General features: G+C 38.0%; 1 protein-coding gene across 11 annotated transcripts in view; it reads right to left on the bottom strand.

The window, feature by feature from the left end:
• Positions 1 to 5,510: 5,510 nt before the first annotated feature.
• ARHGEF33 (Rho guanine nucleotide exchange factor 33) overlaps positions 5,511 to 27,293 on the bottom strand; it is a 34,268-nt gene continuing 12,485 nt past the window's right edge. For 2 of the 11 annotated variants that reach the window (XM_087961662.1, XM_087961702.1), the window contains 13 exons: positions 23,588 to 23,752; positions 21,306 to 21,427; positions 20,514 to 20,656; positions 18,102 to 18,146; positions 16,522 to 16,746; positions 15,049 to 15,175; positions 12,862 to 12,994; positions 11,837 to 11,920; positions 11,127 to 11,210; positions 10,153 to 10,301; positions 8,432 to 8,596; positions 7,009 to 7,815; positions 5,511 to 5,684 (listed from right to left, as the gene is read on the bottom strand). In XM_087961662.1, the coding sequence (XP_087817788.1) occupies positions 5,672 to 5,684; positions 7,009 to 7,815; positions 8,432 to 8,596; positions 10,153 to 10,301; positions 11,127 to 11,210; positions 11,837 to 11,920; positions 12,862 to 12,994; positions 15,049 to 15,175; positions 16,522 to 16,746; positions 18,102 to 18,146; positions 20,514 to 20,656; positions 21,306 to 21,427; positions 23,588 to 23,752 (2,262 nt within the window). In that variant the 3' untranslated portion in view covers positions 5,511 to 5,671. The remainder of the gene's footprint in view (positions 5,685 to 7,008; positions 7,816 to 8,431; positions 8,597 to 10,152; positions 10,302 to 11,126; positions 11,211 to 11,836; positions 11,921 to 12,861; positions 12,995 to 15,048; positions 15,176 to 16,521; positions 16,747 to 18,101; positions 18,147 to 20,513; positions 20,657 to 21,305; positions 21,428 to 23,587; positions 23,753 to 27,293) is intronic. The other 9 variants (XM_087961657.1, XM_087961682.1, XM_087961661.1 and 6 more) reach the window with 6 other exon arrangements.

Genomic DNA, 27,293 nt, shown 5'->3' with positions numbered 1-27,293 from the left:
CATATATTAAATTATTGCATTGCTAAAGATACATTTCAGTCTTTAGACCTGAGGAAGTGAGACATACTGTGGTACACACATCTCTGTTTCTAGATCATTGTTTTAGTTTACCAAGGATACTCCCAGAAGAAATGCCAAGATATTGAATAATAAATCCAGGTGAGTTGGCATGATTAATGGATTCATGCATATAATATATTGTAATCTCTGTCTAACTTTTCACAAGTTTAAAGTTCGTATTGGGAAATTTATGTGAATACAGTACAGTATCTGGCTTTGAATTAACCTATGAACATCTGACCTTCCTATGAACCTATGAGCTTCTGGTCCCCATACTGTGATTGTAATATAAGGCATTTACTGAAGATTTCAATCTTCTTTCTACTTTAGGAATTGTGAATGATGCGGTATATATGCTTGGATGAAATGTTTTCCCCACTCCAGAGTACTTTTCAGCTATCTAGAAAGTCACGCCATTGGAACAATGTTGTTGAAAGTCTGTGTCATTGTGAGAGTCTATTGCTATAATAAATTTTCCCAGTTGCAGATTACGGTCTTTGCATTTCAGGAAGTAATTGAATTTATCTTAGAATCCTTTTAAACTTTACGCTCATAATATGAGAATCAAAAGGGCATTCTGGGGAAAAATGTTAATATTAAGACTATAAGAAGGGTTGAGTGAGGATACAGTTGAAGATATTTCAGAAGTAATTCCGATTCATAATGAAAAAAATCATACATTGGACCCCAGTTAAAGCCATTTTTCTTTCATTTGTATCATGGCAAAAGTGCCATCCCTAAGAACTTTAAATATTGTATGATATTTATTCACTACAGCTTGAGCAAAGCAGAGGATAACAGTAAATCTTCCTGCTTCTGCCTGCCACACTGAATCAGTTTCCCTGATCAAGCAATCTGACATTCAGGAAGAGACTAGAGTACATATTTGCTAATTTAACATTTTTAAATAGTAATTTTATAAGCAAATATAACTTTGTCTTAAATGAAAAGAGATTCCCCCATCAGAATTTTATGACAGCTGCTTTTAAGATTACTTCGCTTGATAGCGGTCAGCTGTTGAATTATTAAATGAATTGATTTAACAAGAGATGCTGTTGATATTGTGAGGGTTTTAGATTCTTTACCACAATGAAGGTCAGTATTTGAGTGGTACAGTAGTCTAGAGGTGAAGCTTTCACCCTTGCAATCAGGAGGCTGTGAGTTCAATCCTAGGTAGCAGCAGATATTTCTCTCTTTCTGGGCACAATGAGTAATTATCTGCTGTGAACTCTGCATTGGTGACAGGAAGGGCATCTAGCCAGTAAACACTCGGCTCCATTCAGTTGCCCTGACTCCATCTCGATGTAAGGGATTACAGGGTCATTAAAAGATTTTTTTTAAAATGACAGTAAATATTTATTTCTGTACAAAAATAATCAACACTTTAAAAATGCAAAATCTTAATCTAAACAGATTCCCTCAAACCCAATTGTATTGTTAGTACTATCACTGTAATGGTAAAATGTGCTCCATTTGCAGCACATTTGCCTTAGTCCCCTCTTATTGTCCCTTGTCAATAAATATATATATAGAATTGCAGTCGTGAGGGTTTGATAGTGTAGAAGAGCTTTTTTTAAAAAAATGTGTGTGTGTGAGAAAGAATCTTTTCCATGAAATTGTTTCAGGGTTAGGAAAATGAACATAAGCAAGTACTTGTTATCTAGATCAAGTTCAGGTATATTTTTCTGATCAGAGAAAGCTGTTTCACCAAATTTGTCAGAAGGGAAATCTGGGATTTATGTGCCATGATTGATCAGTACAAAATGGAAAGAAATCCTACAAATCTAAGCAATCTGTTGCCATGTTTCATCAAGCATGCTATAAATGTGTTTGTTGTTTTTATGCATGGTATTGTTTGCTTTTGTATACTTTTGCCATCTTTAAGTCAGGCTGCTTTTCCCGGAATTGGGGTTTTGATTGAAAATTTCATTTTTATAATTCATCAGCTTCTCTTCTGTTATACTTTACAACACCCAGTACTCAATGCATACACACGTGGATTCTGTAGCCTACTTTCCCCGCCAGTTCCTTAAAAACAACATCAGTAGGAGAAGATAGAATTAGTACCTGTGGAAATTCTGCTAACGGGGCTAGTGAGTTGGCTGCTCCTGTTACATTTAGTATGGCTTGGGGAATTAGCCTATCATTGTTCCCTCATAAATTATACCACACTAATGGGGACAGAAACAAATGCATGAAATCCTTGTTCTAACATTTTAATTAGGGAAGACTTTTTCTGAAGTTTTATTTTTAATAAGGGGGAAAGCTCAATTAACTGACTCCAGGGATCTTCTCAACACACTGTAAGTCCTAGTTCGGATGCTGGCCTGTCATAAGAATTAACTTTCACACAATTGTTATAAATCGCTTTTCAAAACACTAATCATCAATCCCATTTTTTTAAAAAAATAAGGCAAATTGTAAGGTCACTGATTATGATTCAAAATCAAAAACGGTGCTTTCTAAAAGAAATGATGGGTAAGGTTTTAAAGTTGAAGTCCATTCCCTTTGTCTTTGAATGCAAAATTAGTTAAGGAATTAGATGCTGTAAAAATGAACGGTCTTTGTAAATTCCACTGTCTAGACAACTGAAATGAAAAATGAATCTTGTGCCAGATGTATGCAACTTTCAGTAGCTGCCAAATGTGCCTTTTAAAAGTTTTTTTTCTTTCTAAAAATAGATTCTCATTGGACAGGATCTAATTTTTCAGGTTACATTTTTAATTTGGCCAGTTCTTGTTCCCTATGTACAGTTTTTTATTAATTCTGGTAACTTAATATATTTGAAAATGTATTGCCTTTTTAAAAATGCTGTGGATGGATTGCTAAATTGTTAAAAGACAATGGCAGTCCAATTCAGCTCTGTACGGTTGAAATGCTAAACTGGTAAATTTTTTGAGTCTGTGTACCTTTTCATGTCTATAGGTGCTTTGTTATGCTATGTCTGCAATGGTATTCAGATTGCATTTAAACTAAAAATTAATAGTGGCTGTTATTTTTTGGCACTCAAGAGATCTGTTCTTCAATAAAAAGGCCTTCCATATCCCATAAGTGCTATATTTCTCTATATATAATAATTTAGGTTTATCAAGCTACCATACAGGTGGTCCTCAACTTATGACCACAATTGAGCCCAAGATTTCTGTTGCTGAAACAATTGTTAAGTGAATTTTGTCCCATTTTATGATTTTTCTTGCCACAGTTAAGTGAATCACTGCAGTCGTTAATAACAGTTGTTAAGTGAATCTGGCTTCCCCATTAACTCTGCTTGTCAGAAAATCACCAAAAGTGATCACATGACCCTGAGACACTGCAACCAGTGTAAATATGTATCAGTTGCCAAATCTGGCGCCTGAATTTTGATCATGTGAGTCCAAGGATGCTGCAAAGGTTATGTGAAAAATGGTCATAAGTCACATATTTCAATGGCATTGTAACTTTGAATGGTCACTAAATGAAGCGTTGTAAATCAAGGACTACCTGTATTTTTTTAATTCAACTTATAGTGTTGTTTAATAAAGAGTATATAATATTAGAATGGATAGAGAATGTTACAACTTATTAGTATATTCACACAATTGGCTAAGCCAAAAGCAAGCAAGCACTGTTGTTTTAGCATCATGTGAGAATGCATACATTATAAAGGGGAACTATATCAGTGGTCCCCAGGTCGCGGCCCACTTTCAGGCCTGGAGCCATTCAGAACCGGGCCGTGGAAGGGGTGGATGAGCACATGCGCATGTGCATCCCAACTTGTGTAAGCAGCAGGCAAGCACCTACACACACACCCCATTTGTGTGAACGATGGGCGCACGTGCCTGCCACTCAGGCAAATGCAGCTGCACGCATGCACATTCACCCATCACTCACGCAGAACAGTTCCCTCTCCTCTCCCCCCCAGTCCACAAAGCCCAAAAGGTTAAGGTACTCTGATCTATCTAATACAGAATCTGTTAGATGTGAATTCTGCAGTTGAATACAGCCTATTGTCCCAGACCTAATACATAGTCCAATTCGTCCATTCGTTCTTTCGAATTTGGTCTCAATTTGACGAGAGCTTGGGTATTTAGCTTTTGTTGATATCAAATCCAATTCAAGCAGTGAAATTAAATTGGGCTATAGCAGGGCTGTCAAACTCGCAGCCTGTGGGCTGGATTCATCAGGCACTGGCCACACCCACACCCAGTTTAGCGAAGGGGGGGAAGTCCTGATATGTGACGCCGCCATGTCTGTGAGTTTGACACCCAGGGCTATAGGAAAATGTGCTACATTTTAATTATATGAAAACCAAATGTGACATCTGCAGAACTAAAGACCACTACTCAATGTAAAAATGCAGTTAAATAATTCAAACAAGCTGTTGTACTTTTGTTTGCTTTGCACTTACTACCACAATCTTAGTATTTAAATATTAAATAAGTTGTCTCTCAGCATTAGGCATTTTCATTCCAGTAGAGAATTTCTTCCATCTTTGATTTGGAGTTTTAATATTATATCTTGAAAGGGTAATTGATTGTTTATTACCCCAATTTTCTAGATGAGCAGCAAATTACTTCTTCCTGATTAAATGTTTCTGGTGAATATACTATTGGTTATTAGCTCCAGAAAAATATTGAACTGTTTTTTCCACATTTCCCACTTTTTTTAAAACTACTCCAGTTTTCACTAGCCATTGTATAAGTTTTCAATCATAATTAGGTGGTTTGGATTTTTGTCTCATTATTAGTCTTTTATAACTTAATCACACAAACAATACTCAGTTGAATTTACTGACCAAATGAACCATGTATTTTAGGGCCAATTTCATTTGAAAGCAAAATACAAGCAATAATCACCTAAAACATACTTTGAAGTAACATATAATCTACCAATTTAAAATGTATATATGAGAGTAGCACCATTTTCCTGTGTTTTTTTGGGAGGTGGGGAACCTAATCATTTGGTTTAGAATCTTATGATCTAAATACTTTTTATTTTGAGATACTTAAATAAATTATAAACTTTTCTATTATACAATATTCTGGGTAAAATGATTAAATAGTATCTTAAGCTACTCTTAAGAGACAAACTGCTCTTTTAGAGATAGATCAATCAAGAATTATGCTACATTTTCACACTATTAAAAATGGGTAATGGAAGGAGATGTCCATTGATGAGCTGGTGAATATTTGAAGACATGGAAAGTTTCCTATAGAACCAGTTCATATAGGAGCACTGAATAACCATCTTGAATGCTTGATTTAAAGATGATATAGAACCAAATCTATATAACATGTACTTTTACACACTAGCTTTTGTATAGCATGCAAGGTAAATCCTGCCTGAAGTTTAGTTGCCAAAAGTTGTGATAACCCACAATTCTCTAAGATTTTGCATTAACAATTCATAACCAATAAACTAGCATGGATATAAATGCAATGGTAGGAAGCCCTTACTTCTGCATAATGGGAGTAAATAAATGTTGGCAAATTTATTTGTCTTTGAATAACTCATTTCTTTTTGAAAAGTTTGCGAAAGGAACTGCGAAAGCTCCTTTTTTGTTCTTGCCGTGGTGGATGACTGCTGAAAGATGTTTGCTCATTGTCATCTCTGCAAGAGAATCGGATATCTTCTAAATGCATATCCTGAAAAAGGAAAAAATATATGCTCATTCTGTGGAACAAAAGCAGTTGAGAAAATAAACCTCTGTAGCAAATCTTTAATGTTTGTTTTGAGACTTATGAAGTAAGAGTAGGAAACTTTTATAAATGCTAACCAGTCACAGTTCCCAGGAGCCCACTTGGCACAGTGAAGACTGCTACACATCACAAGAAACCAATATTTGGGGGGAATGTGAGGATTTGGATAAGATGGGCTGAAGAACATTCTGTTACAGACTAGTGTAACTGCAATTGTCAATGTTCCTAAAAGAGGTCATAGGAACCAAATCCATTTTAAAGACTAGGAATTGCTTCTCAAAAGTCCTTCCTGCATTTCTAGCAGGAAGGCAGGCAAGAATCAGCCAGGTGTATCTGCACGTATATTCTCCAAAGGCCTGCACTACCCTGGAATTATTACTTAATAGTTCCTTGATAGTTAATAGTTATTACTAATAATAGTTACTACTATTATTAACTATTCATCTTTATAACCTAATCATCTGGTTTAGAAAGGCTCACCTCACTGTCACAGTAAATACCTGGCTCAGCAGCAAGGAGCATCTAAGCTAAGGCAAATGATTTTTTTTCAAGGCATGGCTGATATTTGTAGCAGACTGCAAAATCAATCTTAAAGCGGCAAATCTTTAAAAGAGTCTACCTAAAATTGAACAGTACAACTAATTTGCAGCCATCTCATGAATTCTTAATTCTTTTTAATGCTAATTCTCGATTGTCATGGTGTCCCAGTCTGTATTCAAGACACATACCGATACAAATTGGCCAATCGTATTTTCTCATCCTACATTATGTGCATTCAATCATGGTTAACTTTGTCATGAAGATGCAAACCATTAGATTAAGTCACTAAACCACAGTTTATCATGTGTAAGGGTGTTGTGTGAAGTACTCCCTCCATTACTGTCCGTACCATTCAAAAAATTAGAAACATTCTTTAATTTGGCATCATTTTAAAATAAACTTTTTAAAAATGAAGCATATTCTTCTAAAAAATGGGTGTTCAACCTTGGCAACTTTAAGACTTGTGGACATCCAATTCCTAGAATTCCCCAACCAGCATGAGGGAGATGGGTTTTTCTTTGGGTTGAAATCCTTAAGTCTTAAAGTTGTTATGATTGGACGCCTCTGATTTAGACCGAGGCAAGAAGATACTCTGGAGACTGCTTTCAACTAGCACTCCAAATGCAGGGTACATGCAACTACTAGCCAAAAAGGACTAACTGAATGATATCCCTGTGGGACACAGCCCTGACCCCTCCCGTCTTTGCCTTTGAGTCAGTAGCCCGCTTACGTGTTTCTCAGACCCTGGTGGGAAGTGGGTTTGCCCTGGCCTTTTGCTCTCCTTACTTCTACAAAGCTTTGCTTTTCACCCACTCCTCGCTGTGGAGGAAAGTAGTTCCAATGGGAGCTCCTGGAGGTGGCAGAGGCCTCGTGGGGCTGGAAGCCTCTCTCCGGCAAGTTGGATAGCCGACTCCCACTGCTGCTCCTTGTGCTATATAGCCTTGTGCTGATGATGCCTTCAGACCCGCTCCGGGGAAACTCCTTCAAGGACTGACTCAGTTGTTTGCCCTTGCTCCGAAAAGCTTCACGCTTGGAGGTGCTGCTACCGACGTGTTCTAGATCACTGCTCTTAGGAAGCGGTTGCAAAGTGCGCTGTGCCTTCTCTGGTTCCTTTGTGAAGTTCACAGGTCGCAAGAAGCAGATGTCAATGCTAGATTCAGAAGAGGCTGGTGAGCAAGTCTGATGGATAGCCAGAGGTTCTTTCTCATAGAGTCCAGGAATGGAATATATATTCCCTTGGTATTCAAAGTCTTCAAAATCGGGAGTAAAGCTTCTGCTGTCTTGCAGAAGCTCCACAGTAGCTTTGTGAGGCTTTTCCAGGTTTTCTTTCATATCTGATGAGGCAGCATTGAACTCCATATCTGGAACAGGCTGCAGAGAAGCCTCCAGAGCCTTCAAGTCCTCTTCGTTGAACTGAGATGGAATTAAAGCACCCTCTGGTCTGTCATGCTTTCTTCCATCAGCTTCCCACTCACATGGTTTCCCTGGGATATTTGCCATTTCTTGCTGACCCTTTTTTATGTGTGACATCAAATGCCTTAAAATAGTGGTAAGAGAATACAGGTAAACAAGATTAAGTAAATACAGTGTTCCCCCTCTGTCCCAACAGAAATGAAAGCTCCACTTTGGATGATTGGGGTACCAATTTTGTGGGAACCCCTTGCCATTCAAGTAAATTAAGTGCTTCCCCCCAAGCAAGTTGCTAATATTTATTTTCTAATATGAATAATTCACAAGGAATTGGAGAATACATTTCTTTTTACTATCTTAGATTGAGTTATCAATGTGAACAAAATCTGAAATATTTGTGAAATATATTGCACCAAAAAGTTTGCAAAACATAAGAATAGACAAGAACAAGCTGAATAGCAATAGCACTTAGACCTATATACCGCTTTATAGTGCTTGACAGTCCTCTCTAAGCAGTTTACAGAGTCAGCATATTGCCCCCAACAATTTGGGTCCTCATTTTACCCACCTCGGAAGGATGGAAGGCTGAGTCAACCTTGACCCTGGTGAGATTTAATCTGCCAAATTACAGGCAGCTGGCTGCAGCAGAAGTAGCTTGCAGTACTGCACTCTAATCACTGCGCCACTGATGCTATAATGTACATTCCTGAATTAGTATCTTCTGATGCTATCTTTGTACTCACATAGGAGTTGTTCCAGGAACAGAGGCTGATGGGAATAGATGCACTGTCTCTTCAGAATGGATTCCACTATTGTGAAAGGAAGTTGCACTTGGTGTTGGAGATGCTGCTTGTCCACTGCTGGGACACTGAGTGGCTAGACCTTTATATAACCTTATGAAGGAAGATCTAGGAAAACAGAAATGTAATACTACTGTGAGTTCAACAAGAATGCAGCCACACCAGATTTTCTTAATGCAGGGAACTAGCCTTGCATTAACTTCAACAACAGATATTTCATATCTATAGTGCTTGAATACCATTATCACTGATCTAAAGTCTCATGTAAGGTTTAGAAGTATGATAAGCAACTTCTGCTTTTATTAACAGAAATACATTTTTGGCCCTTACGTAGGCCAAACAACTAAGGAAAATACACTGCATATATCATAGAGAGGAAACAGGCTTATAGGATTGATGTTTGGTACTAGAATACCAAGTTTCACCAACCAGAGCCTGGTGCAAAAGAACCACATAAAGAATTAAAGGATTATGAATATATTTTGAACTTCCTTCTAGATTACTACTGCAAATTATTATATTCTTCTAAGAAATCTACAGGTAGGTTTACTTTATATTCCCAGGTCCCATATCAATCTACCACTAAAATACTTCATGTTCATTAACAAAACTATGTAAATACCAGTAGTACCTATATTATAACAGCAAAACAAACAGAAATGAAACTCAGACTGATATTTAACAAACTCTTTTGGAAGTTCAAGAACTGGTGGTGCTTTTTCAAGAAATGTCACAAGTATAACTGAGGCAACCCAATGCATCTCCAAATGGAATTTAAGATTGTGTAAAAAAAATCTAAACAAGGATTCAGTTCTTGCAAAGTAGTGAGCAGATCCACCTGATTCTTCATTTACATTTTTTAACAATTTTGGCTGTGGAAATAATCCCAGCAGTAGGGAATAGTAGTGGCACTTTTTAATTTTCATTATCCATGCAGAACATGCCCCAGGCTTTTCTTAGAATTGGGCAATTTTCAAAGCAGGAGCAGAAAGAAACAGAAGGAATCCTCCATGGAAAGGCACAACCTCACAGAACTCATTTGGAGCTAACATTATCTCTGAGGTAAGTCTGGGAAAAGATGACTTACTATATTTGAGGAGCCTCTACCAGTTCCCTCCAGACAGGCAAATGAAGGTAGCAGCAGCAGGTACAGCAATGATGCTGAAAACAAAACTGCTCCATATGTCTGATATTACAAAAGAGCTGTGTCATCATTAGTCCCATTATTCTGGGCCTCCACTCCTTGTGTATTGGGAGCAAGAGCATGGGGAAGGATTGGAAATAACAAAGACAGCAATGGCCAGGCTATTCACATGTCTTTACACAGTCAGGTTATGAAATATTTTTATGTCTTTTTAAAGGGGACTGTGATTACCCACAGGAGTACTAATGCTTCCCCCACTACTTTGTGTACTCTACTGGGCATAGCCAACAAAGCACTCTCATATTCTGTGATGTAGCGATCAACTAGGAGCTGGGAAGATCAGGTTAAAATCCACCCTGAAACTCTCAGGATGATCCTGGTCTAGTCATTCAGTCAACCTCTCTTTCAGACTAGTTGAGGAGCTCAAAAGAGAAGAGAGATGTTATATAAACATCCTTTGCTCTTGGAAAGAAAGCTTCATAAAATGTGCAAAAAGGCTACAGTTCGGCATCAAACTCACTTTCTCAGTTTCTTTCGTTTCTGTATGAGCAGATCTTCATTGCACTGGAAGAGAAGACTGTAATGAGAAATGAATACTCGCAGGCGCTGAACACAGACAAGTAGAAGATAATAATCTGGGTGCTCTTGCTCAGTATACTTCAGGATGTTCTAGTACAAAAGGAGGAAACGATAAATCATGATATTCACCTTACATTGATTATCAGGTCAAAGCCCCCTTTTTCTCCCGGAGTTTGGGCTGTAATGTACTGGTATAGCACTTGCTTTGAATGAAACCTTGGGCATGTAATGCCAGTTGCTATATTGTACATCAGAGCTGGCTGGAAGTCACAATTTCCATTCTTTCAATGTCTAGAAGTTACAGGAGAAATGGACACTGATTGTCCAGTGATAGAGTCATAGGCCAAATAGAGATTATTTGGCCTATTGTTTTGCTTATGGTATGGGTGAGGGAGCAAAATATATAGTTTGCTGTTTTGTTTTTACATAATAACTTTATTATCAAAAACAGCAGTTTTGCTACTGAAGTTTGGTGCTATAATCTGAAGCCTTGTGATGCTAGGAAAAACAAGAATGGGGTTGGGGGGCAGCCTGCAAACAGTTCCAAGCTAGAGGGATCCATGTTCTGACTCAATATAAGGCAGCAGTCTACAGTCTTCTGAAAGGGCCAAAGATGTATGGAGAGTTGTATGATGAAATAGACCCTCTTCCAAAACACTGTAGCAAGACAACATACTGTAGATTCCTGTATTCTAAAACCCACATTATCTATGAGGAATGGAGATATTTCCTAATGTATAACCATTAACACAGGGATGGGAAACTTGTGACTCTTCAAATGATGAGACAACTCTCCCACTATTTCTAGCTACTGACCATGATATGAACTGTGATATGATACAACTGCATCTGGAAGGGCTAAAGCTTTTTCACATTTTAATTAAAGAAAGGTCAAAGAAAGTTATTAGAACTTACTTGCAAATGAAGAAGATATTCTGGGATGCGTTGGACAATATGGAAGAAAAATAGATAAAGATCAGACTTGGTTTCTTCCTCAACCTGTTGATGAGAGAAAATAAATTTAAAATCATTTATAAATTAGAGATGTTCTGTTAATTGCAGAAATAGATGCCTATTTTTTTTCTAAACAACAGTTATTAAATTAATGCTTGAAAACATGTGGATTTAATATCTGTAACAATTAGCAGATCAATCACTGTTTAATTATTTCTAAATCTCTATGCTTAAAAGAACTGTTCTAAATGCCTGTAATTTATAACTGTGAATGTGGAAATAGAAAAACAAAAAACATGATATGAATATTGTATTTTAGAACCAAATAAAAATAATGTAAAGGTTATAACCCTTGCGATGATAGAGATCCATCCACAGCCCACTTTCTTAAGATTGCTATAGGAATGAGATCATTAACAAATTTAAGCTATTTTTCCCAAACCAGCAAAACTCTGATGGACATATTCCTCATTCTCTTGCTGGAAATGGCAGAAACATACCCATATGCTCCTATGGGTCTCTAGGACTGGTCTTTCTCTGAAATTCATGAAAAATTTCCGCATTATTCATGCAGAAAGGGGCCTGGATCAGAAACAACTGCAGTGTTTTCTCTTAAATGATAGAATTGCAAAAAAAACACAACACAAATTATTTAACAAACCAAAACTCACCTTTTTCAAAATCACCACATGTATCAAAGAGATATATTCTGGCAAGTCCCTCAAGTAAGCAATATAATAGTCCAAAAAACTGTTCTGAGAAGAGAAATTAAAAAAGGTTCCTCAGAATTCTTAGGCATGTGCCTGATACCAATTTGCTGATTGTCCTTAAATCTACAAATACAGGTCAACGATTGGATTCTGTTTCTCTGGATTTTAGGTACAGAAACCAATGCCACATTCATATGAAACTGTTCTATTATCTAATTTCTGGCCTCTACAAGCAGCAAGATAATAAAAAATCCACATTCATCTGGATTAACAGTATTCATTTTTAAAACATATCTAAAATGAAAAACAGCTTGCATTTGACTTGATTTACAACCACAGTTGGATCCCAAATTTCCATTGCTAAGCAAGATAGATGTTATAAGTTTTGCCTGATTTTATCACCTTTGTTGCCATGTTAAGTGAATAACTGCAGCTGTTAAATTAATCTGGCTTTCCCATTGATTTTGCTTAACAGAAGTATATTGCAACCATGATTAATACACGCCAGTTGCCAAGCATTCAAATTTTGATCGTGTGACTGCAGGGACGCTGCAACAGTGTGAAGAATGATCATGTCACTTTTTTCAGTGCTGTTATAACTTCAGTCAGTAAACAAATGGTTGTAAGTCAAGCACTACCTGTGTGCTTTTCTGCTCCAAACAGGAACTACATATGCATTATAACACTATACAAGGAAGTTTCAAAATGCAAACAAATTAAACCTCTTAGGAAATATAAAATATATGTCCAAGTTTGAGAAATACTGAAGTGTCAACTTGTAAAACATTCCTATGCCTGTTTCCAAGTTGCCATGAGAAAGAGGCGGGGAGTGGGGGGGAGACTTGAAGGAGCATATGGCAAATAAAATCAGAAGCACCTTCCAAGCTTATCTCACAAAGATTGTAACTTTTCTTGAACTTGATTTGAGTCATTCACAGTACAATAATTCCTTGAACAGGTATTATTTATTTTCCTTCAAAATATACCTCATCATTGGTCAGTCTGAGAAATATGTCTCCTAGGATTCCTTGTTGAGGCCAACTCAACACTCTTTCCTGCAAGGCATGAAGTAACTCTACATGTTGTTGGACCAAGTATCGCAAAGAATTGGGAAACAAACTGCAATCAGAAAACAGGAAAAATGGGTTTTTTTCACAGATATATTAACAAAAACACAGAATAACATAGCTAAAATAATATCCAGTAGGAAAGCTGCAAAAGCAGAGATAATATTCAGCAGGTTCTGACCAGTTCTGGAGAACTGGTTGCATAAATTTTGTGTAGTTCAGAGAATCGGCAAATACCACCTCTGACTGGAGATTTTACAGTATCCTTTCCCTGCCACACCCACCAAGCCACGCCCACAGAACCGGTAGTAAAAAAAATTGAATCCCACCACTGTGCAAAAAGTATATGAACTGAGATAGTACAGATAGTCCTCGACTTACAATAGTTCATATGGTGACCATTCAAAGCTACAGTGGCTTAAATTAATTTAAATTTTATTTAAATTTATTACATTTATATACTGCCCTTCTTGTGGTTACTTTCGGAGGTTTCAATGTAACAAACCATATGTAAAAAATTATAAAATATTAAAATGGCAAAAATTAAGAACAAACTAATCTGTTGTTTAGTTATGCTGGCTACATGACCACGGAGACATCTTAGGACAGCACTGGCTCTTCGGCTTTGTAACAAAGATGAGCACTGCCCCCTAGAGTCGGAAACGACCAGCACATATGTGCGAGGGGAACCTTTACCTTAATCTGTTATTAATCTTTCTCCCCATTCAAAAAATCTTTTTTTTTAATCTAAGGCCATTTCCTCAGTAGTGGTTTACTATACAGCGTTTTATATCATCAGCCAGTCATAACTGGATGGATACTCTCATCTTTGTGTCCTGTTATTCTCCACCTTCTTCGAACACACGTTTGGTGCTCTTTGTAGCTGATAACTGTGCTGCTTTTGAGCCCAGGTAATAGCTGGCCAATGCCAGAAATCTCCCTGCCATTTCACAGTGCAATATTCTCACCTCTTATCAGGTCCTTTGAAAGAAGATTTAGTATTATTTTGAAAGCATTTCTCAAGCCCAACCACAATCAACACCATCAGTCAGTTGCTATTTAAGCTGATCACTCTATCGAAGCCCAGTAAGTATCAGCTCAGAGATTTAGTAGATACAGAAGCATAACCTGGTTTGAAGGAGCAGAACTATCAGGTCCTGCAAAACAGAATAGCCCTAGAACAGGGGTCCCCAACCCGTGGGCTATGGCCCACTACTGGACCGTAGCCTATTCTCAACTGGGCCATGTGAGTAGTGGGCCAGCGCATGCACACAGCCCAATTTGTGGCTGGCACTGGCAACCCCACTCATGTGAGCAGCGGATGCTGGCACTGGTGTCCCCACTTGTGCAAACCTGCCCCTCACACAAAACCATCCCCTCTTTCCCCATCCCACCCCATGCCAGGCCAACCCAGAAAGGTTGGGGATCGCTGCCCTAGAAGGTAGAGAAACTAGAGAAGGAAGAGGACATGCCCACACTAGCCTAGAATAGCCAATAGGCTCTCTACCCTCAGGGTATCATTTGGGTTTGATTCTTTAGGTGTCCTCTGACTGTATTACAGTTGGAATATTTGATGAAGTGCATCAGATTGCATTTTTGGCAAAATGCAATTTTTGTATCAGGATAAGAAGGGGCAACGCTCATTTCATAGTGGTACAATTAAAGATTATGTAAGCCAGTGGCAGGTATGCGGTAGGATCCAGATCCCAGAGTTGTTCTGAGTTTTTATTAAAGAAAAGTGGGGAAACAGCAGCATTAAATACAGCCATGGGAGAAAGCTCTTCTTCGTGGAATTCCTTTTTAAATTGTGGCATTGCTGTTGCCACAAAGGGGAATCCTGTCCACGAGAAACTGTTGGTAATTTAGAGAAATACTGAAAAATCCTCCCCCAATTCTACTGCTCATAAATGTAGTTGGGAACTCTGAAAAGCCATGTGGGCCCATCTCTATAATAATATTAGCAATAAGATGGGTCCCAACAGGTAGGTACAGATGGCCAGTGAAGAGAAGTCTAGAGAGAATGAAATGCTGATATTTTAAAAGAAAATGTGATTCGGATACCCCCCAAAACTCATAGTATATAAGAAAGTACAAGGAATACTGTACCTTTCCTTTGTATTTCTTTTCACTTCTGTTCCTTGCAATGTGGATTTAACTTTCAGAATAATTGAGAGGCTGACAACATACTTTCTTTCAGATTCTAGTAAATCCAAAGCAATATTTTGCCTTTTAGCTATGACAGAACAAAGATAATTTTGGTTTGCTAGATTAATACACATTATCATGCCACTTTAAACAGATTCTCAATATAAGAGAATATTAGCAAACAGGAAAATCAAAGACTTAACCAGTTGCCATTGCAACTTCTTTCAGAACACTGAGATCTGCATTACAGATAGTTCATTTAGTGACCACTCAAAGTTACAATGGCACTGAAAAAAGTGACTGAGGACCATTTTTCACACTTACTCCCACTGCAGCACCCCCATGGTCAGGTGATCAAAATTTGGATGCTTGCTAACTGGCATGAGTTTATGACAGTTGCAATGTCTCAGTGTCATTTGAATCACTTTTTGTGACCTTCTGACAAGAAAGGCAATGGGGAAGTCAAATGGGGCAGAACTCACTTAACAAATGTCTATACCAACAGATATTTAGGGCTCAATTGTGGTGATAAGTTGAGGAATACTTGTATTTTTAATTAGGAAAGAAACTATTGTCTACACAGACCTGCAATTCAAATATAAGGTATGTATCTGTTTGCTTCTTGCTTCTATCTCTTATATACTACAATAGTCTGCATGGACCCAGGGGTGGGATTCTACTGGTTGTGTCCACCTCTGTAGAACTGGTAGCTCTGAAGAGCAGCAGACAGAGAGCATACATAGAACCAGTTCTATGTCTGCTGCTGTTTTGCCCCCCTGCCCGCCCGGGCTCTTACCTGACCTTTATTTCCTGCTTTTTCAACCGCAGTTGCTTTGTGCGACACAGCTGCGGTTGAAAAAACAGGAAAAAAGTGCTTTTTCAACCGCTGCACACCCGCGCACAGCGCTGCTCAGCTGTCCAGGCAGCTAGCTGATTATGATGTACACATGCACGCAGCGCAAAACGTAAAATCACCGAATCAGTAGTTACACCGGTCGGATCCCACCCCTGCATGGACCTTCAGTTATTTATAACAATAAAACAAAAATTAAAACCAAGACAAGGATATAATAATATAGTAATGCTATGGCATACATCATCTTTCCCCCAAATTCTCAGCTGTATGAGCTTCCATTAGAGTGAGTGCTGATCTTACCTAAGGGAGGAGATTGTTCCATAATGTAGGGGGCCACAACGGAAACAAAAAATGTTCTCAAAGCCCCTTGCCCTCTATAATTTCTTGGCAGTGGCAGGGGGACCCTTCATTGATATGGTTAGCAAGAACGTGCCAAATGAGTCAATTCCATACAGAGAAATATGTACCTTGGTATCTGGAACTGAAACTGAACTGTAAATCATACACACACACACACACACACACAATTGACACCAGAGAGAATTCTTCGGTCTCCTGGCCATCTCTATTTTTCTCACCTGCAACAGAAGAGTCCCACATCAAATTCTCTACTGAGCTATATCTACTTGGAGCCACATCCCTCTGCCGATCACTGAGGTTCTTTAAAATATGTTCATCATTTCTCTCTTTACTGTCTTTGGCCTGTTTCCATATTGTTGACGATGGCTGGCCCTTTGATGGAGCATTGCCTGAAGAGGAAACTGTGAGGTTCTCTTCTCTGTCCAGATTCGTACTGGTTACAGCTAAAATTAGAACACGGTGTTAGCGGGGATAATTTTACTGGCCATTTGGCCTGTTAAACTAGTCTAAAAGCTACTGTGCAAACCCTTGAAGCCATGTCAACCTTTGGGGTGCAAGAACTTTAAATACGTACCTATTTCACAGCTCTCAATCTATCTAAATTTCTCCAGGAAAAGAGAAAGCTAAACAGGTTGCCTATGCCAAAACCAATATATTTTATTATGACATTTGGAAGGCCCTGTGAGAGTTGTGCCATTTTCACAGCATTTCTTGCTTTTTGTAAAAGTTCTGAAAGGAGTTTGTGTAGAACAATTGTAACTTACAATCAAGATTCAGTTTATGATTTTCACACAGTCTTTCCTATTTTATCTTTGAACAACTCCTGTACCTGTCCTTTGTTTAAATGCTAGTATCTACATAAAAAAGCTACATCTGCATACAAATTAAAAGAAACCCTAATTTAGAGAAGCACAACAACCCAGAACACCAGAAAAAGGAACAACTGAAAGACTGTCTATACAATATTATCTAAAAACTGATATCCACACAACTTTATCAAAATGTGCCTGACCACACAACCCACTACAGCACAACCAATACAAGCTATTGAAATACATCAAAATATATATCAAAATATATATCAGAAACAACCAACAGACTATTACAACCAGAAGGCACACAAACCAATTAAAGCCCTCTGAAACATCTTTAGTAAACCAAAAGACCCAGTAACCCAAGAAGAAGAAATATTCCATGACAAAATACAATGTAAAGACTATAACAGCCACTATGTAAGACAGACAGGAGACTAGCAGCATTGATGAACACTAACTAGCAGTCAGAAAATACAAGACAACCTCACTCTAAACTGCAAAATTTCAATAATTGTAATTTTTCCTTATAAGGAAGCCATCAAGGAAAGTAGCTAGATGACAGATCTGGCAGCAGAATCCATCATAAGTCCCTTGAACCCAAATGACTGAAACTCAAGACTTGAAGAATCAGCAATTAGTCTAAGAAGCTTCCTAAAGAAAAATAATTTCATAAGCAAACCCACTGAAAAATATCTACTAATTATTAATAAGCCAAATTACATCATAGACTGGCAGGACTTACCTAGATGATGGTATTTGGAAATAGTTCTACAGATGCTAAGAAAACTTGTTTCTCTATCTCAGCAGGAAAACTTTGAAACCCCAGTTCCTGGGCCTGCATCCTATGAAGTTTGCTGCCTTTGTTTAATAGGCAGAACATACAGAATTATACAACACTATTCATCAATGATGTTGGTGTTTTACAGGTTTCTTGAAAATAGTTATCAGAGAACATTATTATTAAAAAATGCATATCTACTCACCTCTCATATTGCTTTCTCCTAGTGTTCTAGGCATGCAATCAGAAACTGAGCAAAAACAGGAGATTATTAGGTTACATGCAAGGAAAGATCAGTAAAACATTTTTTTTTTTACAAAGGCTTAGATTTAAACTGAGAAAAATCATTTCAAAATTTTGGTTTCTAGAATTTGTTTCTGTGAATTTGACTCCTGTCTTGACTCCTCATTACTGATTGCTTGTGTGAAAAGACCAATTGGAAATAATGTATCTAAATTAAGAAAGTGCAAATGTGGACAAAATTTGGACAAAAAGTAGAACAAATGCACTTGAAAAATATCTGCCAAATTGATGTTATCCAGGAATCTTGGATCCTAACTCTAATCATTCCAAATTAGTTGCTTAAGTCCAGCTCATCAAAATACCCGATAAAATTTGTTATAGTAATGTGTTCTAAAAGTTATTACTGCAATACATTTTACACTAACACCTATTATGTATCTAGTACAGCATTTCTCAACTTCAGTGCTAACTGGGGAATTCTGGCAGTTGAAGTCTGTACATTGTAAAGTTGCTAAGGTTGAGAAACTCTGAATGAATGGAAAATTCTATTTCCTAGAATGGCTGCTCCTTTATAAAGACTTGTATGGTTGTATAGTTTATAAAGACTTGCATGGTTTATAAAGACTTGCATAAGGTTGTATCCAAGCTGCTACTGATACCCTTAAACTCACTTATATTAAATTATATTGCTATTGATACCCTTAAACTCACTTCATTTCAAGGAATGATACAAGGCTCAAGGCTCTATTACTGTAATCTTTTTGCTGGGCAATTCAGATATTGTCTAATTAAAAGAATAATATATTAATCTGCTTGGGAAAATAATTAGAAAGTTAATTAATAAAGAGATAAGGGACAAGGTCACAATTGTCCTATTATCCAATAATGCAGGACTTTTTCAAAGCATCAATACCCAAACGTCTTCTGTTTTGTGAATAGTGACACTATTATATACAGATGGTAACTACTACTCTGGAAATGTTGAGTGATTTCCTGCAAAAGGACTTTAAACTGTACTTAAATTTCTCTATCTTTACTAAAAGGAAATAAGCTTTTATTCCTTTTTAGTAAAGAGAGCCATGATGACACAATGGTTAAAATGCAGCACTGCAGGCAAATTTGCTGACTGCCAATTGTCAGCAGTTCAGCAGTTCAATTCTCACTGGCTCAAGGTTGACTCAGCCTTCCGTCCTCCCAGGTCAGTAAAATGAGGACCCAGATTGTTGAGGGCAATATATTGACTCTGTAAACCACTTAGAGAGGGCTGGAAAGTACTGTGAAGTGGTATATAAGTCTAAGAACTATTGTTAAGTGCTATTGCTATTTTCTTTTTTAATATTTTGGCACACTTGGAAATTCCCTTTTTAACAACACTACTCCCTTTTGTGAATCTTGGTTCAGCACAGGTATTCACCAATACAGAACTAGGAACTACATTCTTCTTCTTTTGAGGAGTCCTTTGTTAATTTTGCTCTCTTTATTTTACTTTCCTATCAGATTTCCTGTTGTTGTTATAGTTCCTCTTCCATATGCACTCTCCAAAGCCAAAGCAATACTTTCTCTGTTGTACATTTCTTAGTATTTCTTCCCTCCTCCCTCGGTAGTCTAACTATCTAGACTTTTGTTTTTGTTATATTTATCTAGGAAAAGAAGTCTCTATCAAAAAAGGCTATATTTTTCACTGTTTGTCATTCCCCCTCCCACAATCCCCTATACATGCAAGGCAACCTCTGTAGTCTGAATTAAATGCTCCTGTGTTAGAAAGTACACATTGTACTATACTAAAACATGTTTTGATGGCAGCTGTACTCGGTTTAACAACAGCCTGTCCTCCAGCAAATATTAGCCAAAATTGTTAGGGAAAAGAGTTCCCAAAGAGGAGCAAATGTGTATGAAAAGAATTGTACACCATGAACAGATGGATATAGAAGTATGCATCCTAAGCAAACATTGCAATGTGAAACATCTGCAAGAAAACAAGCTCAGAGAGCACCAAAGTTCCCCTCATTTCAACCCTGACCTACAAATATTCTCCTTTATTGCAACATACCATACTTCATGCTATGCACCTCTCATTGAAGAGAAGAGACAGATAGGCATCTTTTCGAAGCAGTGGGGATATAAAATGTTTTTCTTTATTACACATATCAAAGCATTAAAATGGCCCTTTGTTTCCCCGAAGGTTAAGCTCCAATAATAAACAAAAATACTGGGCAATTTGCTGTCTCAAGATTACCATGCCTAGTGTATAGTTCCTCCAGATAAACAAAGGCTCAGGAGAACAGAAATAAGGGAGGAAGGCCCTTTTGTATACTGTAAATCGCTCTCTAGTATACATAATAGAACAGGATATATAAGCCAATAAAACCAATACCTTTCTCATACGTTGCATTGTGCAACAGCTTGACAAAATCTTCATTAATTAAAACTGGCTCTGGAAGTTTCAGGGCTCGAAAAGGGCTTCCTTGCAGAGGAGTAGGCACAGTCTGGGAACCATGCTCCTCTTTTTGAATCCTTCTGAGGGAAAAAAAATATATTAAAAAGCAGGAAAGCCAAGAGATTTCTCTGAGAAGATACAATGGCTGCCTTGGACCTCAGATCAATGACACTGTAGTACTCTAAAAGTTGTAGCAATATCAATCAACACAATTTTGGCTCCTTATATGTTACAGTATATTAATAGTAATGTTCCATATGAAACTAGAAAATTAAATCCATTGATTATGGCTAACTTGGTATTGCACTGCTTTCTTCATGCAGCACAGCATCTAATTGGAGGCCAGGAGCCACAATGATCCCTCAGCCACTTTCTTGAACATGTTGCCAGTCCTCTTGTCAATTTAGCTGAATAAATGTGCTAAATTAAATATATAACTTCATCAATATGGTACCCACCCTATTAAACAACACCCCTTGTGTTCAACCAGCTAGATGGACCCCCCTTCTTTTCTCTTATAGAATATATTGGAATCAGATTTTGTAGGAGCTGGGGTTCAGTGGAATAAAGTTAAATATTACATTAAATACTTACTTTTTCTTATATTCTATCTCTCCCCCCAAGCTCCTGAAAAGTCTGGTTCTAGTACATTAGATAAGAGAAAAGAAGAGCTGTAAACCAAAGCTGTTGTGAAATTATAAAGGGCTTTGAAAAATATTGGTCACTTACTTTACTTTGAGCTTCCGAGATTCCTTCCGTTTCTCTTGTTGCAGCTGCTCAATTTTTTGCTGCATCTCTTCTTGTTTGGCGCTAATTTCCTCAATCATAGATTTGGCATCATTAAGCTCCTCCTTTTCAAAAAATAGCAACTTTTGATGGGTGACATGAAAAAGGTTGCAGCTTTGTATTTAAACTCTTTCTTACAGGAAAAGCAATACAGATTTGTAATTATTTACACCAAGTCAGAAAGAAGTATTTATAAATATATATCATTTCAGTAGTAAATCTAATTACTACAATAGAAACACCTATACAACATCCTTCCTCAGCTCCCATTTTGGAATTGTACTGAAAAGCTGAACTATTGTTTTTTAATAATGGTCTGGGTTCCATGGTCCGTCTACTTGTGGTATAAATGATAACGTCATCTATCCTAGCATATCCTAAAAGGTTTTTAAAAATAGGGGTGTGCCCAATATTTAGTTTGTTTTGCATTTGTCCCATTTGAAAAAGGAAGGTGAAGTCAGCATGAGATAGAAGATGACAGGAATTCAAATGGAAGATGAAGGGTTGGCAGGACAGAGACCACTTTGTTTTCTCTGTGGCTAGTGGGTCAATTTCCTTTCCTTCTTTCACTTTTGTGTGTGTTGTGTTGTAGAAGAAGAAAATAAAATACAGTAGATGCAGCAGCCATGTACCACCTCTTTCTCCACTATTATTTTTGGAATTATTTTTTTTAATGAAAGAGACAAGAAAAAAATAGTTTCTCTCATCAGCAGCATTATGCAATCATTGGGATCTTAAATTACCCAAATATTACTAAGCTGTATATTGAAACATTTTCTTAGTTGCAAATAATTGAGTTGATAAAAAATGAAAGAGACTGCCTGAGTTATGGATAACTAAGAAAACTCAGAACTATGAATCATAGGAGAAAGAGAAGGAAAACATAGCCCACTTTGCAATAAATCTGTCCACTCCTTTTTCAAATGGTTCATGTTATGTGAAGAAGGCTGAGAGAAGCTAATTTATCTAGGGATAGCATAGAATACTGCTTTAATTAAACACAAAGGTAAATTAGTCTATTGTTTGCTACACTAATTGTTAATAACAATTGTTCAACACACACCAGGCCATCTCCTTGTCAGTAAGTAGTCCTTTTGTACTTTTTCAACTTTCTGCATCGCCATGCTTACAAATGTAAATATCAAACGCAGTGCAGCCGTGCTGGCATTACTCTGCCATACATACTAGGGTACTGTTAAACAATTAACATTCATATTATTTGTACAATATTGGTTTTGTTATAGTTGTTTTGACCATCCTATTCGATTAAATCCTCTATCATATCACATTCTAGATCTATTTATCCTGACTGCTTTTTATTCCGACCTCCACCTCTCTTTTGCAACCATTGATAGAACTTATTCCAAGTATCATGGTATTCTGTTTCCCCCTTATTTTTCAATTCTAAAGTTAGTCTATCAAGTTCTGCATAAGCCAGTTTTTTTCTTATTATCTGTCTTTCTGATAGCATATTTTCATTCTTTCATTGTTGTGCATAAACCATTCTTGCCATTGTCAATTTATGTAGCATTAAATATGTTGAGCCTTTACTGTAACCTTCTGTTATTATTCCTAATAGGAATAATTCTGGCTTAAATTGTATATGTTCTCCCACCATTTGCTCTAACCATTTCTGAATCTGTCGCCGATATTTCCTTGCGTGATTGCATGTCCACCACATATGATAGTATATGCCTGGTAGATCCTTGCATTTCCAACATTCTGGTGATAAATTTCTAGACATTTTGGCCAGCCTTGCCAGAGGAAGATGTCACCTATAAAATATTTTGTGTAAATTTTCCTTATATGATGTGGCCAATGTTAATTTCCTATTATTTTCCCAAAGATTCTGTCATCTAGCCAATTCAATATTATATCCAAAATTTTTGGCCCATACCACCAGTTTCTTTAACCCCTTCTTCCTCCATTTTATAGTTTAATAGTTTAATATATAAGTATATATCACCTTAATCAATTTATCATCAATGCCTACTAATAGTTTTATCTAATGCTGTTAATTCTCTATTGATGCCCCATGTTTTCACATCCTGTGTGTATCACGACTGTATTTATGTAGATATGTAGATATGACCAACACTCCAGTTCTACCCCTTATGCTATTAGTTCTGATCTGGTTTTCAATTCTCCTTTTTCATTGTATCATGTAGCAGACCATCTGTTTTTGACCTTCAAAAACTAGTGCCCCAGAATACTTGCATGCCTACCTTGAAATCATTTAGAGAATTTTTCATCTCGGCCACTTTTTCCTCCATTGCACACCGGCAGCTTTGAACTTTCTCCTCAAGAGCATACTCTCCATGTTGAATTCTTGAAAGTTCCTGCATTGCTTCAGTGAAGCTACTTTTAAGTTCAGAAGCCAGAGCCTGCAACTGATGAGTTAAAACCCATATAAATTCTCAGTGACTTGGAAAACAAGATGAATTCTATTATTTAACTCATATAGTCTTCTCTTAATTATGACATTTCCTCCATAATGTGCAACTAGCGACAAGGGGCTTGATATAATATTTTGGGAGGGTGAAGGCAACCATTAAAAGTGTTAAGGTGGCATGGCTTTTATTTTGTTCTTTCATTTAAAAACATTGCCTTAAACCTATTTTGGGTCTTCCATAAGCCCTTTTGTTTCTCATGTCAAAATAACAACATTTAATGTTCTGTTTAATTAATAACAGAAGTAGCTTTGGGGGTTATAGAAATGTGGGTGGAGAGCTATAATCCAGGAGTTCATCAAGTCTATAATTATTTCCACCATTATTCTTCCGCAAATACTGGCTTACAATTTCATTAACTCCAGCAAGAACACTAGTAGGCCACTTGTGGTTTACGGGTGTTACAACCAAAACAAATTTTCAGGCAGAGTAAAAAAGACTGATCTGTGATATTCTAGAATCTCTACAGAGAAAGATCTTATCCGTTATCTTCTATCCAATTTTTCTATTTGACATATCAGGAAGTGAATCTGATTTCTACAGCATGTCTTCTCCCACAGAATTAGACATTTCTTACAAACGGTACTAATCTTACTGAGGTGCAAGTTTTTACTATCCTACCTGTTTTTCTAGTCAATTACCTGCTAAGACATCTTGGCTTTTCTTTTCCCCCTGATGGGGGTAGGGCAGCGGTGACTAACCTTTTTGGGTTCCTGTGCCGAAAATTGCACACGCGCTCATGTGCCAGCACCCAGAAGGCAATGCGTGTGAGGACCCCCCACCCCCTGCGCATGGGTGCACAATCCCCCCTTGCCACCCCCTTACCTGCACTGTACATGCACATGTCTCCCAGCTGATTTTCGACTCGTTTGAGGAAATACCAGAAGTGACGAAACTGGCCTGTTTTTTGGCCTCCAAAAGCAGCAGAGGCTTTCCTTGAGCCTCTGGGAGGCCGAAAAAGGCCTCAAACGAGCTGAAAATCAGCTGGGAGGCACGCGCATGCGAAGTGCAGGTAAGTTTGGCTGGGGCTCGCATGCCCGCACAAATGGCTCTGCGTGCAACCTGTGGTACGTGTGCCATAGGTTCGCCATCACCGGGGTAGGCGGTCCTCCGTAGCCAATCTTATCTCTATCTATAATCCCTCCAGCAAAATGTATTTCAGTGTTTAACTTCAACCAGTCATTTAAGTATATTAGAAATAGTTTTCACTCTGAAGAGGGAGGTTTGCAAAGGCCGATCAAAATGGAGAGATTTCCAGATCTGCCTCTAAACACACTCCTTGCACTCTCATTACCACCACCTGCAATTCAATGATGGTGTCTTAGTCGTAACCAAAAAAGTTAAGCACCCTGCAAATCACAGGAAAAAGGTATCTTCCCATAATCATGCTTCTATTTCAGGAGAAATGCATATATATGCCTTCCACTCTTCATTCTCCAGATGGAAAAGATAATTTTCTACCATGTCTCAAAAACTTCCAACCCACAGATTACAATCTGTACCAAATGTAGCAAGACTACTAGATTCTGTAACAGCTTTGTTCCTTATGCCATCCATCTTGTAAATTTGCAGAATTGTTTTTTTTTTCCACCATATATATGTACACATTAGAACTAGACTGTGATATTCCTCTATGTCATATATATGTGTGTATGTGGGTACATGCATAATGGTTATCTTTTGAGAGCTGAATGCAGTGAAATTTCATTTTTAATGCATGCTGATTAGTATACATTTAAAGTGACAATAATGTTTTATTCTATTCTATTCTAAATGAAAGCAATATGGAAGAAAAGAGTCATCTTATAGGGGAGACGGATGGCATAATAATTTAATAAATAGCAATAAATAATAAAAGGCTGGGCTTATTGCACTCTAGGATGTGGTATGCGCTGTCATCATCTCTCAACTATAAAGTATTCCATAGCTTTTAGGAAGCAGCAATATATGAACAGATGTAGGAAGCAGAACACTGTGTAAGACAACCTGTTTGCCTGATCAGCATCTATATATTTCAGGTGTTCCCAGTAAAAAAAAAAAATTCTAGAGTGATCCTTGAAAAATCATTTTGTGTTTTTATATTTTAAAATATATGCATTTTTTCTTTATAGCTATAAGAACTAGGAAATATCCTGAAAAAATATTGTTTTCTTCTTTTAAATCTGATATTACTTTAAATCATTAGAGTGGTGCAGCGGTTTAGAGGCAGAGCTCTTGCCTCACAATAAGGAGGCTGTGAGTTCGATCCTAGGTAGCGGCAGATATCTCTCACTCTCTGGGCACAATGAGTAAATATCAGCTGTGAACTCTGCATTGGAGACAGGAAGGGCATCCGGCCAGTAAACATTCAACTCCATTCAGTTGCCCCAACTCCACCCTGATGCAAGGGATTACAGGGTCATTAAAAGACAACATTACTTTAAATCATTATTTGTTAAATTTCTATTCCACCTTTCCTTCAGGAACTTAAGGCAATATACATAGCAATCCTTCTTCCAATATTTTCCCCATAGCAATCCTGCAAAGTAGGTATGGTTAAGAGTGCATGACTGGCGCAAAGCCATCAAGTGAACTTCTGTGACCAAGAGCAGACTTGAACTGGGATCTGTTAAATCGTGGGAATGAGACTCGGGACACCAGCATGATAATCAGTTGTCTTTACTTCCTTCTAGGACTGAGCACTGAAGAAACCATGGCAGCCCTTTTACAGTTGGGCTGCTCGCGGCTGTGGCCAGTGACGGCTCTTCAAATTTCCTGCTGCCACGGACCGACCAATTGCAGGTAAGTATGTTAATACATAACACCCCTCCCCACCTGGTCCGGTCCAACCAATCTGAGCCTCGCCTACCATATGTAATCACGTAGGTAGGTGGGGCTTTTATGGGTCTGACTGGACCTGCGCAGCTCAGTCACGGTTTGGCTTCTGGACTGTTCAGGCAGATCTGTTGTTTCTCCCGTCCGTCTTCTTGGAACCTCCTGGAAGGTTGAGTCGGCCATGCCACTCCCGCCAGAGGCTGCTTTCCCACTATCCTTCTGGACCTGTTCCTGTCTCCCTGATCTACCTTCTTCCCTGGTCTCAGGTACGTGTTTGCATTTTCCAACCGGGGCTAATGTTAGTAGTGGTTGTTGTATAGTTGTCAGGGTTTGTTCTGTTGTTTTTCTTGCTCATGGAGGGTCTCCCCCTCCCTCTCTACTTGTGTTTTGTCTGTTTGAGGGGTCTCACCCCTCTTCTCTGGTTGTGTTTTGTTTGCTTGAGGGATCTCCCCCCTCCCCTATGGTCATGTTTGAGGGGCCTCCCCCTTCTTCCCTGGATTTGTTTTGTTTGAGGGGTCTCCCCCCCTCTTCCGTGGGTTGGTTTGGGTCACCGTTCATAACTCTAGATCTGAGCTGGTCTATGTGCCTCTTCCAGCTCCTCCCATCCGTGGTGTCTACCCTGTATGAATTGGGTCCAGTTATCTGGGTCACGTTCGCCAGTTCCCTC

Source organism: Notechis scutatus, chromosome 1 (assembly GCF_049901735.1).
Source record: "Notechis scutatus isolate UNSWTSFEM ecotype Mainland chromosome 1, rNotScu1.2, whole genome shotgun sequence".
NCBI lineage: Eukaryota > Metazoa > Chordata > Lepidosauria > Squamata > Elapidae > Notechis > Notechis scutatus.
This window is presented reverse-complemented; position numbering and strand designations above follow the sequence as displayed.